Source organism: Symphalangus syndactylus, chromosome 7 (assembly GCF_028878055.3).
Source record: "Symphalangus syndactylus isolate Jambi chromosome 7, NHGRI_mSymSyn1-v2.1_pri, whole genome shotgun sequence".
NCBI lineage: Eukaryota > Metazoa > Chordata > Mammalia > Primates > Hylobatidae > Symphalangus > Symphalangus syndactylus.
The window spans coordinates 48489983-48506798 of NC_072429.2; the positions used below are offsets into that span (position 1 = coordinate 48489983).

Sequence of the window (16816 nt, forward strand, 5' to 3'; positions counted from 1 at the left end):
CAAACAGGGAAGTCTGTCCCTCTCTTCCCAGTGGTTGCCCTGTTCGCCAGGCACTCCGCAGGGTCCCGCCCTCCTCTGAGATGGGCCAGGATCTTCCAGTGAGGGGGAGGCCTGGGGCTGGGGCTGACTGTGGATGGCAGAGCGCCAGGCAGAAAAGGATTCCGAGGAGAATTTCAGGTTAAAGTCAGATGCCACCTACCAGAGTCTACAGTCAAAATGTTCATTTTTTCTTGTTTTTTAATGTATGGGAGAAAAATGTAACATTCCAGATTTCTTTCTTTCTTTTTTTTTTTTTTTTTGAGACAGATTCTCACTCTGTTGCCCAGGCTGGAGTGCAGTGGCGCGATCTCGGCTCACTGCAACCTCCGCCTTCTGGGTTCAAGCGATTCTCCTGCCTCAGCCTCCTGAGTAGCTGGGATTACAGGCGCATCACCACATCCAGCTAATTTTTGTATTTTTAGTAGAGACAGGTTTCACCATGTTGGTCAGGCTGGTCTCGAACTCCTGACCTCGTGATCTGCCAGCCTCGGCCTCCCAAAGTGCTGGGATTACAGGCATGAGCCACCACGCCTGGCCTAGTTCTTTTCTAATTGTGTTTCTGAAATTTGGAGTCAGCTGCCAGCATTTCTTGTGTGGCCGCAGTGTGCTTGGGCCAGGCTCACGGGCAGTGGGTGGGCCTAACTCCCCAGGCAGGCAGGAGCTGCTTCCAGAGCCTTCCAGCGTGCGGGAGGGCAGGGCTAGGCATGGCGGTGTCTCCTCTTTGAAATTAAGAACAATCTTTCTTGTAGCAAAGTTGCACCCGATGATGCTGCCTCCCCTCTCTGTGTTGTCTGGGCCCCTGTTTACAAGCACACCTCGCCGTTCCTGGGGGGAGCTGCGCTCTAGCCCCTGGGAGGCCTGTTGCAGGGGCAGGGCGGGCCCATCACCTTTGGTGGCTCCTGGAGAGCTGTTGACATGCAGTCCTCCTCACTTGGTTCGTGCTGCAATAAAGGCCATCTTCTCTCAAAAAAAAAAAAGAAAGAAAAAAATTGGCCAGGTGTGGTTGTGTGCGCCTGTGGTCCCAGATACTTGGGAGGCTAAAGTGGGAGGATTGCTTGAACCCAGGAGGTTAAGCCGTGATTGTGCCATTGCACTCTATTGTGGGCAATGAAGGAAGAAAGACCCTGTGTCTCCAGGAAGAAAAAAAAAAAAAAAAGATTTGAGGCCAGGCACGGTGGCTCATGTCTGTAATCCCAGCACTTTGGGAGGCCGAGGCAGGCAGATCATTTGAGGTCAGGAGATTGAGACCAGCCTGGCCAACATGGTGAAACCCTGACTCTACTAAAAATACAAAAATTAGCCAGGCATGGTGGCACGCACCTGTAGTTCCAGCTACTCGGAAGGCTGAGGCAGGAGAATCTCTTGAACTCAGGAGGTGGAGGTTGCAGTGAGCTGAGATCATGCCATTGCACTCCAGCCTGGGTGACAGAGCAAGACTCTGTCTCAAAAGAAAAAAAAAAAAAGATTTGAGTGGTCATGGCTTCTGCGGAGCAGGGAACTGGTACTGGGTAAGTTGGGCTCCAGAGTTTCAATGCTCCTCCTCTCCACGTCCTTGTCCTTCCCACTCCTCCCCTTCTTCCAGGAGAACAAAACCAGGTGAGAGTGACCTGGGCTGGAGGAGTCTAGGAGCACATGAATGTCCTCTGCTCAGACTCCAAATAATCCAGGAGCGGGCAGGGAGGCTGCAGTCTTATTCTGAGTTGGCCACCCAGAAAGCTGGGCCTGGCAGGCCCAGGATGGACATGGAACAGAGGAAATGGGATCTCAATCACACTGTGGGAAATAGAGGTATCAGGAAGGCTTCTACCTGGCTTAGCTTACTCCACCCTTCCTGGGTTGGAGGTGCTGAGTTGATCTCTGGGGGATCCTTCCTTTTCTTAGTTGATGGGACTGAATCATGATTCTGGCTGAGATGGGAATGGGGTGAAGTCTTGGCAAAGAAAGACCCTCTGTTGGCCAAGACAGGAATGAGCTGTCTGGAGGACCATGCATTTCCCTGTCAGGAAAACGACAGGCACAGACAGTTAAGGGATGCTGGTGTAAAACTCACCATTAATATTTCAAGCAGCATTATTTATTGATCACTTTTCTGGCTGGGACAAAAGGAGAGGGTAATTCATAGGGGATGCAGGGCTAGTGGGGTCAACTTGGGAAAAAGGTCAGGGAAAGGTAGGTCATTGAGGAGCCTCACCCCCAGCCCCTGCAAGAATACTATGGGATTCCAGGATGTGGAGACTAGGGACTTTGCCTTTTTCTTTTATTTTTTACATTTTTACTTTTTTTTTTTTTTTTTTTTTTTGAGATGGAGTCTCACACCGTTGCCCGGGCTGGAGTGTAGTGGCACAATCTCAGCTCACTGCAACCTCCACCTTCCGGGTTCAAGCGATTCTCCTGCCTCAGCCTCTGAGTAGCTGGGATTACAGGCGTCTGCCACCACGCCATGCCTGGCCTGACTTTGCCTTTTTCAACTCCACAGTGCCCCAGATGAAAATACAGGAAGGGGCAGGGGGCACCTGGAGCAGGCCTGGGACTGCCGCTGTGGCCATCAGGGGGACCATATCCAGGGAATGCCGCAGCTATATGGGCTTCCCTGCCTCTGGACCCAACTTCTCCTTCCTACCTCCCTGCCCCAGTTCCCCATCCCTTGCTGCCTCAGGGGTCCCTCTCCCCTCCACCCTGAAATCAGCTCCAGCAGCCTCTCTAGATGCCATTTCAGAAGCCCAGGTTGGGGCCAGGTGCGGTGGCTCACGCCTTTAATCTCAGCACTCTGGGAGGTGGGCGGATCACTTGAGGCCAGGAGTTCGAGACCAGCCTGGCCAACATGGCAAAACTCCATCTCTATTAAAAAGGCAAAAAAGGCCGGGCGCGGTGGCTCACGCCTGTAATCCCAGCATTTTGGGAGGTCGAGATGGGCGGATCACGAGGTCAGGAGATCGAGACCATCCTGGATATCACGGTGAAACCCCGTCTTCACTAAAAATACAAAAAATTCTCCGGGCGTTGTGGCGGGTGCCTGTAGTCCCAGCTACTCCGGAGAATGGCAGGAGAATGGCGTGAACTTGGGAGGCGGAGCTTGCAGCAAGCCGCGATCGCACCACTGCACTCCAGCCTGGGCGACAGAGCGAGACTCCATCTCAAAAAAAAAAAAAAAAAAAAAAAAAAAAAAAAGGAAAAAATGCAAAAAATTAGCCAGGCATGGTGGCCTGTGCCTGTAATCCCAGCTACTTGGGAGACTGAGGCAGGAGAATCTCTTGAACTGGGAAGCGGAGGTTGTAGTGAGCCGAGATCGCGCCACTGCACTCCAGCCTGGGCGACAGAGCTCCGAGACTCTGTCTCAAAAAAAAATAAAAATAAAAAATCATCCCAGGGTGAGCTTGGCAATTTCTCTCTTCGGGGGAGGGTGCTGGAACCTCACTGCAAGTGGGGGTCTTCTTCTAGGTCTGACCATCTCCTGGGGCAATAGGTGTGCACACAGACTGGGCTTAGGGGGAGACTGCTGGAGAATCCACAGCTGTCCTGTTCACCCACAAGGATGCTTTCTTCATGAACCTCCAACTCCAGGGAGCCGAGGACGAGGCATTCTGCTCACCAAACCTGGAGCCTACTGGCGGCGGGAGAGGATTGTCCGCGGGGCCGGGGAATCCCACATAGGGAGGCGGCTGCGCCACCTAGTGGGCTTTTCCATCCTCGCAGGCATCCCTCCCACCCCTCGCCGCCTCCAGCCTGGATATGGCACAGTTTTAGGCAGGACACACGCAAAAGCCGCTGGCCGGTAAGGACAGGAGATGCCCTCCTCCTCCAGACAGACCTGACCCAGCTCAGAGAGGGAGAAACTGGGGGGATGTGGGAGGGGGGTGATCGTGTACTGGCGGAAATTGAAGATAGTGGGGGAGCCAGGAGGGGCTTTGGGCCTGCAAACAGCCTCTCCCTTTCTGGATGCCACAGATATGGGGACCATGGCTCAGAGCCCCCAAGGCCCCTCCCTCCTGTGCCCGCCCTGCCTCCCTCCAGGCCAAGCAAAGCTGGGCTCAGCTCTGCCGATCAAGGGAGAGCTGGCAGAGGCTGGATGGAGCTGCTGGCTTTCCTCTGACGTCACAGCCTGGAAATCCCATTTTAAGCAGGTTCTCCGGGTGTAGGGCACCCACAAGAAAGGGAGGGGGAGCCAGCTGAAGAAGCTAGAGACCTGAGGCTGTTATAGTCAGGTACCTCAGGCCTGGGGGGCTGCCCAGCGATCCCAAAGAGGCCTGGGCATGGGACCCAGCGCTAGCCTGCCCCAGTCCCTACCCAAAGCTAATACCTCTCAAAGGCTCCTGGAGACCCAGGCAGTGATCGAGCACCCTCCACATAGCGCTGGCCATCCACCTATTTCTGACATCTCTTTCCCACTACCCTGGCTTGGAGAGATCTAAGGAGGCAGAGGGGAGAGGGGAGATTGTCCCAGGGAATGAGGGGACAGCAAGGGGTCACCTAGGCCCAGATGTGTGCCACCAGCCAGCCTCTTTCCCAGGAGCCTTTCCACCCATTCTTCTTGTCACCCTCCATCTCTCCTCTCCTCTGCACCACAGGGGGCAGGACCTGTGCCCAGAGTTCTAGAAGCCTGAATGTTTCCATAGCAACAAACCAATGAGCTTGGAAATCTGAGCATGTTCCTGTGGACACAGGAAACCCCTGATGTGCATGGAGAGCTTGACAATGCAGAATCTGGAGGTGACCTGCCTAGCCACCAGTCACTGTGGATGTGAGAATGCTCCTGAGTGTGAGCCAGCGTGTGTGTGTGTGTGTATGTGTGTGTGTGTGATATGCAGCAAATCAGATTTAGGTTAAAGAGCGCCTAACCTGGTTTCCTGGGCATATGGTAGCTGTTAGCATGGGACTGCAGCATTTTACTCTCTGGGGATCTTTCTAGAATGAATCCCTCCCCTAAATTTTACCGTGGTAGCTTCCTCTCCTTTCTGATGGAAAAATGGGCCAAAATTGCTCAGAGGCTGATGGTGAAGGTGATGCCCCTCAGAGGGCTAGTTGACTGGAGGATTCCAAGGAAAAACAAAAGGGACACCTCACATCCCCCACTGTGACCTCATTTCAGGGGGCTCTTGGCTAGCTTGGCTCAAGTGTGGAAGGTGCACATGCCCTGTGATGCCAGGGAAGGAGGAGGAAAGCCTAGTGTAAGGGCACTTTGCCAAACTTGGGGTCCAGAGCCTGGGTCTGGGTCCTACTCATACCCTCTACCCACCCCATGGTCTGCTTCCTTCATTTTCCTTCCACAGGCTGAGCTATTTCTCTGATCCCTTTTTCCTCCCTCACGGCTCTTTTCCTTTGTCAGTCTCTCCTCCGTACCTGCCTCTGCTCCTCTGCCAGCCTTTCCCTCCCCCTGGGTTCCGGCTTCCCCGGGGGCTCATTCCCAGTCAGTTGTGCTTCTTGGCCCCTGGAGCTCTGGCTCTGCGTCCCAGGGCTCAGACCCCCTGCCCTGCAGCTCCCTTCTCCTCCTTTCCTCCAACCTAGCCCAGTAGTCAGGGCTGGACCCCTGCCTTTCCTGGTGCCACACAGGCTGTGCCTCTTTGTCTCAGCCCTTGGTTCCCTCTCTGTCCCCAGGGCTGGTTTCTGCACAAGCCCTTGTCCTGGCTTCCCCATCTCTGCTTCTTCACTCAACGTCTCTGGCTCAACCCCCTTTGGCATTTTTGGCCTTTCTAGGCACAGTCCCCGAGGCCTGCCCCACAGCTCCATATCCTATCCTCTGTCCCCTGGGGGCCTCACTGGGCTCTTTGTCCCCCAGAGCCTACACCTAGCACTTTCTGTTGGATACCAGAAGGTCCACTGAAGACTTGGGGTAAGATTCTGAGGGAAAAGACAGTCCTTGGGGTTGGGGCCAGTCCCTGGCCCTTCTTAGGCCTCTGGTTTTTATTAATCATTATTATTTTTTAAATAGACATGTGGCCGGGCGCGGTGTCTCACACCTGTAATCCCAGCACTTTGGGAGGCCGAGGCGGGCAGATCACTTGAGGTCAGGAGTTTGAGACCAGCCTGGCCAACATAGTGAAACCCAGTCTCTACTAAAAATACAAAAATTAGCTGGGCATGGTGGCGCATGCCTGTAATTCCAGCTACTTGGGAGGCTGAGGCATAAGAATCATTTGAACCCGGGAGGCAGAGGTTGCAGTGAGCTGAGATTGCACCACTGCACTCCAGCCTTGGCAATAGAGACTCAGTTTCCCCCCACCAAAAAAAAATACAGATGGGATTTTCCCATGTTGCCCAAGCTGGTCTCAAAATCCTGGGTTCAAGGATCCTCCTGCCTCTGCCTCCCAAAGTGCTGGGATTACAGGTGTGAGCCACCACACCCAGCTAAGCCTCTGTGGTTTTTGTTTGTTTGTTTTTTGTTTTGTTTTGTTTGAGATGGAGTCTTGTTCTGTCGCCAGGCTGGAGTGCAGTGGCACGATCTTGGCTCACTGCAATCTCTGCCTCCCACGTTCAAGCGATTCCCCTGCCTCAGCCTCCCAAGTAGCTGGGACTACAGGCGCATACCACAAGGCCTGGCTAATTTTTTGTTTTTTTGTATTTTAGTAGAGATGGGGTTTCACCATGTTGGCCAGGATGGTCTTGATCTCCTGACCTCGTGATCTGCCCGCCTCGGCCTCCCAAAGTGCTGGGATTACAGGCATGAGCCACTGCGCCCAGCCCAGGCCTCTGGTTTTATCTTGAGTCCCAAAACCATTTTCCCAGACTGAGCCCCCTCAAGCCCATCTCTTAGTTGGGGACCAGAGCTCCTGTGGGTCACAGGCTGGCCTCCCCACTCCCTTAGCTGAACCCTGCTTCTCACTTGAGGTCCTTCCCACCTGTCAGCTGGTGTGGCAAGAACAAAGCACAGAGGCCAAATAAAATGAGGTGCCAGAGTTTGGTTTATTGGCTCATCCAGTGCCAAAGGTCCAATGGGCACCCTCTTCCCGAGGAACCGGGAGCCCTGCGGCTCCTGCATTTCTCTTTCTCCTTCACGTGTTCCTCCTGGCCCTGACTGAAGCCATGGCAGAAGCTGGGGTGGGTGTGAGCGGAGGCTGGGTTCTGCCAGGGGTCTTAGGGCCCAGTCTGCTTGATACAGGATGGGGACCCTGGGCAAGAGAGGATGGACCCCAGGGGCAGAGGAGAGGGGCTCACTCAGCAGGGGCTTGTACCACAGCAGGGGTGGGCCCTGAGGAGCACGGGAGTCCAGCCCAGGGGCACGGTGGCAATGGGGTGACCTGAAAGGGAGCAAGGTCATAGGAGCAGGTGAGGGGCCTCCCAGATCCCCGTTCTCTCATGGGCTGGGTCCTCTGAGGCTCACAGCCTACGAGGGAGGGTTGAGCAGGGAAAGGGCCAGATGACTGTGGGGCTCAGGGTGGGAGGAGGTGACTGCTGGAGGGACAGTCCTTGACCCAAACTCCCCTGAGCCCTAGACCCAGAAAGACACACTCACACAGCCCTGGACCCCCCCGCTTTTTAATATGGGAACATGTGGCACTCAGCCCCACCCAATGACCAGGAAAAGAGCCCCCAGCTGCAGCTCTGACCTGGCCATCCTGGTCGCTGAAGCACACGCCAACCCCTGTCTTCCATCCACAGCTGCACCTGGAGGCCCCACCCAGGGTCCCTGACGTCCTCCCCGTGTGCTCCCTTTCCCCCATGTGCCTTCAGGCCCCTCCTTGGTCCATCTGGGCTAGGACTTCCCCCTTCCAGCTCCCAAACCAAGGCGAGCAGTGGAGACACGAAAGGACCTCTGAGAAGCAGATGGCTATGGGCTTCAGCAAGGCACTGGGTAGGCGGGGCAGGGCGGGGCTGCAGCGGAACAGCGGTGAAGGCCGAGCAGTCCCCACCTCCTTGGGTGGCTCAGTCCTCAGCCTCTGGTCCACCCTCTACCCTCAACCCCCACAGCTGGGCCTCCTTCCTCTTTTCCAAGCCCCTTCCAGAAGAGTGGCCACTGGGCAGGCACCGGAAATGGCCATCTGAGGGGCCCAGGGGCCTGAGACACCTAGGCTACTGGCACAGTGTGGAGCAGGAGCTGGGTCTGAGGCCCCTCCTGAGGCTTCATCCTTGCTCTGCAGCCTGCGGGGGTGGAGGGGCTCAAGCTGAGTCGCCCCCACCAGAGGTCTTCTTCTTGGGCCGGGTCTTCAGTGTCTTGGAAGCCAGTGGCTGTGGAAAGGAGGAAGATGGGGCTCAGCCTGGAGCCACCACCTCCTGCCTGTTTCCCCAAGCTCTGGCCAATGCCCTCACCTCAGCTTTGGGCGCTTTTTTGATGGGTTTGGCCCTCTTGGGAGCTTTGTCTCCCATGTCATCCTCAGAGGCCTCTGTCCGGGAATCTGCCGGGTTTGTGCTGGACCTTAGACTCAGGGCAGGGTCATCTCCTGGGTGCAGGGAGAAAAGGAGGTGGGGGAATCTTTCCCATCTGGGCTCCTTGCCCTTGGGGCCCCACCCCAACCCCGGGCCCTGCCTGTACCTAAGTCCTCAATGGTGTCCAGGAGGCTGCCAGGGCCGGGTCGGAGGCGGCTGTCAGGCCTCTGCAGGGGCAGTGCGTCCTCGTCCCGGATCAGGGTCAGGTCCTGCATGCTGAAGCTGCGGAGCTTCTCTGACAGCACCCCCTGGCCCTAGGGTCACCACCACGCACCGGGAGAGCCGGGGGGAAGGGGCGGGGTGGAGATAGCGGTCACCATGGTGCTGGCAGCAGCCCCAGGCTCGGTGCCCTCCCCACACTCAGTTCCACACAGACAGAGCTGAGGGCTGGGGCAGGGCCGCACTTTGCCTCTGGATAGATGGGGAAATGGCTGGACAATGAAAGTGACTCAGCCAGATATCGGTAGAGCCTGGACTGGAGCCTCCAGCTGCATAAGCCCAGAGTCTCTATAGCCCCAAGTACAGGGTGGATGCAAAGGGGCCTGGCCAGGGCCCTTTGTACAAGACAGGGGCCCTGGGAGTCCGAGCCTGCCCCCATCTCACCTTGGCGGCAGCTGTGACTGCAGCATTGGCGGCAAGGTTCAGGCCCCTCTTGCCCACCCTCATCATGGTCTCATAGCTCTTGTCTCGGGCCTGTGTGATGTACTCGTCGATCTCCTATGGGATTGGAGGGGAAGGGAGAAGAGGAGAGGTCCTGCCCTACCCTTGTTCACCCCTGGATAGAGGCCCCTGCCTGTTCCAGGAGGCCACGGCAGCCCTGCCAGGTCACTTTGGGCTCTGGGCCCCACAGGGAGGGCCAGTCTGTATGAGGCTGCAGGCTCTGGACTGCCTTGGCTGGAGGCAGGCTGGGAGATGAGCTGAGAGTGGGGGCAAACCTTCTCCTTGTTGGACAGCGTTGGGTGCACGAACTTGCGGTAGAGCACGCTGGAGCCCTTGGTGTAAGGGGACAGCAGCCATATCACGAAGGCGATCTTCAGTTCAAAGTAGAAGGGGAACCTGTTGGGACAGGGGCAAGCGCAGAGTACAGGGCAGGGAGTCGGGAGGTACCGTGTCCAGCAGCACCAGCCCCGTGTGTGACCCTGCACAGCCCCTCACTCTTAGTGCGCTGGGGTCCCCATGGGGCTCATGGGACTGCTCCTTTGTAAGCCAAAAGGGTCTGGAGGGCTCAGCTGAGGCTCCAGACAGGAAGGTAAGCAGTGACACTAGAAGGAATTCCCCCCAGCAGCGACTCTCCTTGCCTCATCCTCTCCCCAAGCCCCAGCCCTCTCACTCCTAGAGAAAACCCCCTTCCTCTGCCCTAGGGTCAACACCAAGGGAAACTCTCGACTGTGCAGGCCCACACCTGGGTCTTCACCCCTTCCCTTCCTGCCCTCCCTATCATCGAGAGGCTTGGGACTTCTCTAGCTTGCTCCGGACCCTCCTGCCCTGCCGTGACCCGCCCCTCACTTTTCAGGATTGCCCTTCAGTCCCCATAGCACCTTCTCCTCTGGTCACAAACTCCTTCAGGTCACCTATGTCCTCACAAAGCCCTCGTCAAAGCTCTCTCTTTTGCTGTGTCAAGACACACATATAGGCCTGGCACAGTGGCCTGTAATCTCTTAGCACTTTGGGAGCCAAGGTGGGAGGATCATCTGAGCCCAGGAGTTCAAGACCAGCCTGGCAACACAGCAAAACCCCATCTCTACAAAAAATAAAAAATAAGCCAGGTGTGGTGGCGTGTGCCTGTGGTCCCAGCTACTCAGGAGGTTGAAGTGGGAGGATCACTTGAGCCCAGGAGGTCAAGGCTGCAGTGAGCTGAGATCACACCACTGCACTCCAACCTGAATGACAGAGTGAGATTCTATCTCAGAAAAAGAAAAAAAAGGCATCTATATTCACTACCCTCGATTTTGTTTTTCACCTCACTACCCTTGCCCTACTCTCAACATTTTTTTTTCTTTTGAGACAGAGTCTCGTTCTTGTTGCCCAGGCTGGAGTGCAATGGCGCAATCTTGGCTCACTGCAACCTCCGCCTCCCGGGTTCAAGCAATTCTTCTGCCTCAGCCTCCTGAGTAGCTGGGATTACAGGTATGCGCCACCACGCCCGGCTAATTTTAGTAGCGACAGGGTTTCACCATGTTGGTCAGGCTGGTCTCAAACTCCTGACCTCAGGTGATCTGCATCCCTCGGCCTCCCAAAGTGCTGTGATTATGGGCATGAGCCACCGCACCTGGCCAATTTTTTTTTTAACAGGCGGGTCTTGCTATGGTGCCCAGGCTGATCTCAAACTCCTAGGCTCAAGTGATCCACCTGCCTTGGCTTCCCAAAGTGCCAGGATTACAAGCAGGAGCGACCATGCCCGGCCTTTACCCTCAAAATTTTTTTTTTCTTTTGAGACTGAGTCTTGCTCTGTCACCAGGCTGGAGTGCAGTGGCACGATCTCGGCTCACTACAACCTCTGCCTCCTGGGTTCAAGCGATTCTCCTGTCTCAGCCTCCCAAGTAGCTGGGATTACAAGCAGGTGCCACAATACCTAGCTAATTTTTTTTTTTTTTTTTTTTTTGAAACGGAGTCTCACCCTGTTGCCCAGACTGGAGTGCAGTGGCTCAATCTCGACTCACTGCAAGCTCCGCCTCCTGGGTTCACACCATTCTGCCTCCGCCTCCCGAGTAGCTGGGACTACAGGTGCCTGCCACCACGCCTGGCTAATTTTTTGTATTTTGTTTTTTAGTAGAGACGGGGTTTCACCATGTTGGCCAGGATGGTCTCGATCTCCTGACCTCGTGATCCACACACCTCGGCCTCCCAAAGTGCTGGGATTACAGGTGTGAGCCACCACGCCCCGCCATGCCTAGCTAATTTTTGTATTTTTAGTAGAGACAGGGTTTCACCATGTTGGCCAGGATGGTCTCAATCTCCTGACCTCGTGATCTGCCTGCCTCGGCCTCCCAAAGTGCTGAGATTACAGGCGTGAGCCACCACGCCCGGCCTTCACCCTCAATTTTTAACCCAATCTCTCCATCTCTTTCCTCTCCTAAAACTATTTTTCTCAAATGCAAGGGTCTTATCTATAAATGTAATGATCTCTTGTCCTCTCCCCCTTGGTAAAATTCTCTTCTTGAGTTCCGATGAACTGTTATTAGTCCCCTCTTCCAAGAGGTATCTGATCATTCAGTAAACATTTTTGAGTTCCTGCTGTGAATATACAGATGATTAAGACATATTCCCTGTCCTCAAAATGCTCATAAATGCGTAGTCTAGTACAGCCTGGAAAATGCCTTGGAAATGCAAGTATCCAGCGTTTATAGGAGTGAATCATATGCCTATTTTACAAATAAGGAAACTGAGGCCTTGAGAGCTATGACCTGCCTAAGGTCACAGGCAGCATGGCAGAAGCAGGTTTCCTGGATTCCACTTAGGTGCTCTGGCTGCCACCAGAAAGAAACATGGGGATTATGTTTGTTCTTACTCCTTTTTTTTTTTTCTGAGATGGAGTCTCACTCTATTGCCCAGGCTGGAGAGCAATGGCGTGATCTCGGCTCACTGCAACCTCCACCTCCTGGGTTCAAGCAATTCTTTTGCCTCAGCCTCCCTAGTAACTGGGATTACAGGGGCGCCACTATGCCCAGCTAATTTTTTTTGTATTTTTAGTGGAGACGGGGTTTCACCATGTTGGCCAGGCTGGTCTCACTCCTGACCTCAAATGATCCACCCACCTAGGCCTCCCAAAGTGCTGGGATTACAGGTGTGAGCCCCCTTGCCTGGCACTACTATGTCTGTTCTTCTGCAGGTCAAGTTAGGCATGAGAGGGGAGATATCAAGGACCCCATGAAATTGTCAGGAATGGGAGGAGCTTCACCCCCAGGCCCAGTCTTTTGTTTGGCTGGCTGGGTAGAGAAATGCAGAGGCCTTGGGCCCTGAGGTGCAGGAGGGGACACTGGACCTCACCAGGAGAGCACTATATCCGTGAGCGTCTCGGCCGTGGTGAAGAAGGCAAAGACGATCCAGTACATCATCCATTTCACCTGAGGGACAGAGGGAAGCACTGGCTGGGGCACGGGGCTGAGGGGCCAGGGACACTCAGGACCCCAACTCTGCCTGTTGAACATGCCTGGGCTGGGGAGAACACCCAGGACCCCACTTCTGCCTGCCAGCCATGTTGGAGGCGCTGTGCGGGACACCCAGGGCACTCCTTTGCTGGTGGGTCTTGTTAGTGGCTGACAGCGTTGGTGCAAAGTTACCCCCATCTGTAATAGGACCCAGTGCCCTCCCCTCTCTCTGCCATGTGGGTTGGGTAGGGGGTGAAGGGTCATCCACTCACATATTCCTTCACGTTTTTTGTCTTCACGGCCTTGTAGGAAGAATAGGCTGGGTACAGGGTGCCAAAGATGAGCCTAGGGAGGCAGGCATGGTTACTGGGCCCCTCAGCCAAGGGCAGTGGCCTCTCCCTCCCAGCTCTGCATCAGCCCCTGGGTAAGCAATGGGAAGAGGGACAGAACTGCCCGCTGGACTGATGAACTCAGGTCAGGGGTTAAGGTCAAAGCAGCATGGAACATGCCCATCCAGCTAGGGTGATGCCCCCTTCCCCGCTCCACTGTTCAGTTTTTCTCTAGCCCCGGAGGCAGGGAAAGGCCCAGAGGCCAGAGGGTCCAATGTGGTCCCTTGCGCCATGATCTTTGGTTACACACAAATATGTCATGGGGACTGGGAGTCAGGTCACTGCCACAGGGTGTCTTCCTTCTTGACCTCATGCCCATTCACACCCATCCGCCCTTACCCTCCACCTCTCTGTCTCAGAGCCAGGCTCTGCGAGGGAACTTGACACCACCTAACAGGGCACCCTACCTGGCAGGCAGAGGTACCACTGTGGCCCTGGGGCCCTAGGGAACAGAGGGCACAGGGGCAGGAGGCCCAGAGAGACAAAGAAGCTTATTCCCCCATGTAAACACCACAGGGATGGGGCTCAGGAGAGGGCCCCGCTGGTGATCCAAGTACAGAGTGCAGACAAGACACAGGCCGGGAAAGAAGAGGACCAATGCCCTTTGGGGCTTGCCCAGGCAAGAGAGAAGCAGCCACCATGAAGGCCACATGGAGGCGTGAGGCCCCTCCATTCCCCCTGGGGTGGGTGGGGGAAGAGAAGGAGTCTAGAGGAAACCAGGACAGAAGCACTTGGCCGGCCCGGCTGTACCGAATGGGAAGGGAGCAGGGTGGGGCTGCCGGTGTCAGTCCCCAACGGTGGAGGCCAAGGGGCAGTGTCCTCATTAGGGCAGGGGATAGCTCCGAGGCCCACGAGGAGCCCCTGTCAGGCTCAGCCCCTTGACAATGTGTGGGTGCTGCCTGTTTCCACATGGACAAGCGGGATACTTCCAAACCGGCTGGTGCAAGTGGAGTGCGGAGCAGAATCCTCAAGGACAAAGTCTGGGGTCGTGGGGAATGGTATGTGTTCCCTCCTGGGGCCCGGGGAGGTGCCAGAGACACAGCTCCACAGTGTGGCTGGCAGCCTGGAATGAAGGCCACCGAGCGTCCTCCCCCAGCGGGGTCCACAATCCCAGGCTGAGCACACACATCCCCTCTCCCAGTTACCTCTCACACTTTGTCCTCTGAGCATTTCTGCTTTCCGATACCCAGACTTCCTCCCTAGGGGGCCTAAGGGCATGTGCCCTTGTCCCCAGTCTCCTGACAGCGAGTGGAAGGGAGAGGCCAAGGGGCCTGGTGATGGATCTGAGCTGCGGAATGATGAGGCCCTGCCTTGCTCCACTCTCTTCCATCACCCTGTTACCTCCCCCAGAGGGACAGGGCCCGGGTCTGAGGACCTCCTCCAGCCCAGACCTGCTAGGTGGGGGAGGGGACGCGCCTGCCTCCCCTTTTAAATCAAGCCGTGCTGCTCAGCCTCTAGGATGGGCGCAGGAGCAAGGACGGTAGAAATAAAAGAGGTTATTAATAAAGAATGTGGGTGAGGTCCCTGGGAAGCCAGGCCGGCCATGCTCCCCTAATATTCCCCCCTCCAGTCCTGGATGCCACATCTCCATGTCTCTGGAGACCCCAAATAAGGACGCAGCGCCTTTAGGTGACTCTGCTGCACGAAGCTTCGGAGAAGTCCACCCGGGCTTTAACACCCCCCGCCCTCCATCACAGCCCGCATCACCCCCCGCCGCCGCTGCACTCACACCACCAGGCGAGAGATGATCCAGGACACCATGGCGGGGCCGGGCGCAGCGCTGGGCGGGGACCCGGCCCGGCCGAGGATGCAGCTGCCTGAGGCCGAACGGCGGCGGCGGCGGCAGCAGGAGCCGCAGTAGCAGCAGCAGCCGCTGCAGCAGCCGCCGCGGGGGCAGCGGAGCGCCCAGCGCCGCCGTTAAAGGGGAGGTCCCTGCCGCAGCGGCGGGCCGTGGGCGGTGGCGGCTCTTAAAGGGGAGGCCGGGAGGCCGCGGCGGCGGCGGCGCGCCCCCCGCCCCCCGCACCTGCTGTGGCCGGGCATGCGCCTCCGACCCTCAGTGCCCTGCCTTCCTCGAATCGCTTGTTCATCTTTCTTGGGTTTCAAGCCCTAGGCTGTTGTCGTGGAGGTCTCCATGGTTACATCCTGAAATCGACCCCTGCCCACCTCCTGCCCTGCCCACATCAAGCGCTTACTATGTGCCAGCCCCTGTGCTAAGAGCCTCACTGCGTTGCCAGTGAATCCTCTTGACCACCCTCCTATAAGGCAGGCGCTATAAATGCCCTCATTTTGAAGATGAGGGAATGAGAAGCTTAAGGTTCAATAATCTGTTGAGAGTCACAAAGCCACCAAGTCATGCTGCTAAGATGACCCCAGGAAGCCTACTTTAAACAGGTTACATCCCCCAACTGCTGACTAGCAAACTCTCCTCATCACAGGCCCTGGAGACACCCACCTGAGCTTCCGAGTCACAGGTGCAGCCGCACCTGTCCACCCCACTCCTCATACCCGTTGAAAGAGGATCTCCCCTGACCAGATGATCTGTTTTGTTTTTTTGAGACAGAGTCTCACTCTGTCGCTCAGACTGGAGTGCAGTGGCACAATCTCAGCACACCTCCTGGGCTTGAATGATCCTCCCGCCTCAGCCTCCCGAGTAGCTGGGACTACAGGTCCAAAACACCACCAGCTAATTTCGGTTTTTTTTTTTTTTTTTTTTTTTTTTTGCCGAGACGGGGTTTTCCAATATTGCCCAGGCTGGTCTCAAACTCGAGCTCAAGCGATCCACTGGCCTCAGCCTCCCAAAGTGCTGGGATCACAGGTGTGGGCCACTGGGCTGCTGGTCTTTTTTAGGTTGTCAGCTCCTAAGCTTTGCAGGGGAACAGAGCTTTATGCTCTCAGTGTGGTTACTGACAACAAAGGGTTAACCTTCTTTTCAAACAGAGGGGCTGGGAGAGGGTCCTGGGGCTCCAGTTCCACCCCCATCAGCAAGCACTAGTGGCAGTGAATGTCCTGATTCTAAAGACATTTATATCCAGAATGTAGGCTAGCCTGCCTCCTGATCTTCAGGAAAGTAACCAACCTCCAACCATCCACCAACCCCCAAGCCCTATTGCTCTCCTTTCCTGTCCCATTTTAAAGCTTCTGCATTCCTCTACCCTTTATGTTGAGGTGTAATCCTTCGGGTGACTACAGCATCAACCTGTGCCCATCTGGGCTGAGAGGACACATTCAGAACTGTGTATTTCAAAGAGTCGTGGTCTTATTCAAGCTCAGTATCCCTGATCCACACAATGGTCTATTTCTAACCTGGTAAATTATATTTCCAGGTTCAAACACTTTGGAAGATGTTTCCCAAAACGTTCCAGAGAAGCAGCCTCTGATAACCCCTCTTGCTATTCTTTACAACTTCCTCTCCAGAAAGCCTCTCCTAATTGGAATGCAGTCTTTTCTCACCCCACAATGGAACACTTTAATTACTGCTTGATAAATCCCACATGAGTGTCTCCCACCATCTCTAAGGTGGATCTATGGCCACACGTTTCATGTGGGCAGCCAGGCCGCCTGCTTAAGAATCCCACCACAGACTGTCCAACTTTGCTGAGGCCACACACCATGACCCTTCCCCCTAGACTCTGCCACAGGAAGGGAGGACCCCACCTTTCCCACTCCATTCACAAAGCATAAAGTATGGGGAAACATGTCTCTCTTCCTACCCTCTAATTCATGTGGCCCCTTCCCCTTACCCCCAATTCCCCAAACCATACCTGACCTCACCCTGGCACTTTCCTTTCTCCTAACATGGCACAGTCTCAACAAGCAAAGAAAAATATCTGGGTGTAGCACAGTCATGAAGACCTGGAAATGAATCCCCCACCTCCACCCCAACTCCCAATCTGATGTTGATTTTAGAAGGGTTGGTACACGAATAATTTAGTCCACTCCAAA

At 55.5% G+C, this 16816-nt stretch overlaps 1 protein-coding gene across 2 annotated transcripts; it reads right to left on the reverse strand.

Annotated features, from left to right (window-relative positions):
- Window positions 1-6917: 6917 nt before the first annotated feature.
- REEP2 (receptor accessory protein 2) lies at window positions 6918-14802 on the reverse strand. 2 transcript variants are annotated; one of them, XM_055286105.2, is made up of 8 exons: window positions 14604-14802; window positions 12758-12830; window positions 12385-12461; window positions 9333-9453; window positions 9001-9114; window positions 8504-8645; window positions 8281-8411; window positions 6918-8199 (listed from the first exon to the last, which is right to left on the reverse strand). In XM_055286105.2, the coding sequence occupies exons 1-8, from the start codon at window positions 14633-14635 to the stop codon at window positions 8131-8133; spliced, it is 759 nt and encodes a 252-aa protein (XP_055142080.1). In that variant the 5' UTR covers window positions 14636-14802; the 3' UTR covers window positions 6918-8130. The 2 variants fall into 2 exon arrangements, with proteins under 2 accessions (XP_055142080.1, XP_055142079.1); XM_055286104.2 differs by having other exon boundaries at window positions 8504-8651; window positions 14604-14799.
- Between the last annotated feature and the right edge of the window lie 2014 nt (window positions 14803-16816).

Coding starts and splice junctions, on each gene's coding strand:
- REEP2 (XM_055286104.2), bottom strand. CDS start 14,635: ATGGTGTCCTGGATCATCTCTCGCCTGGTGGT. Junction 12,831..14,603: donor ATCATCTCTCGCCTGGTGGT/GTGAGTGCAGCG, acceptor CTGCCTCCCTAG/GCTCATCTTTGGCACCCTGT. Junction 9,454..12,384: donor ACGGATATAGTGCTCTCCTG/GTGAGGTCCAGT, acceptor CTGTCCCAACAG/GTTCCCCTTCTACTTTGAAC.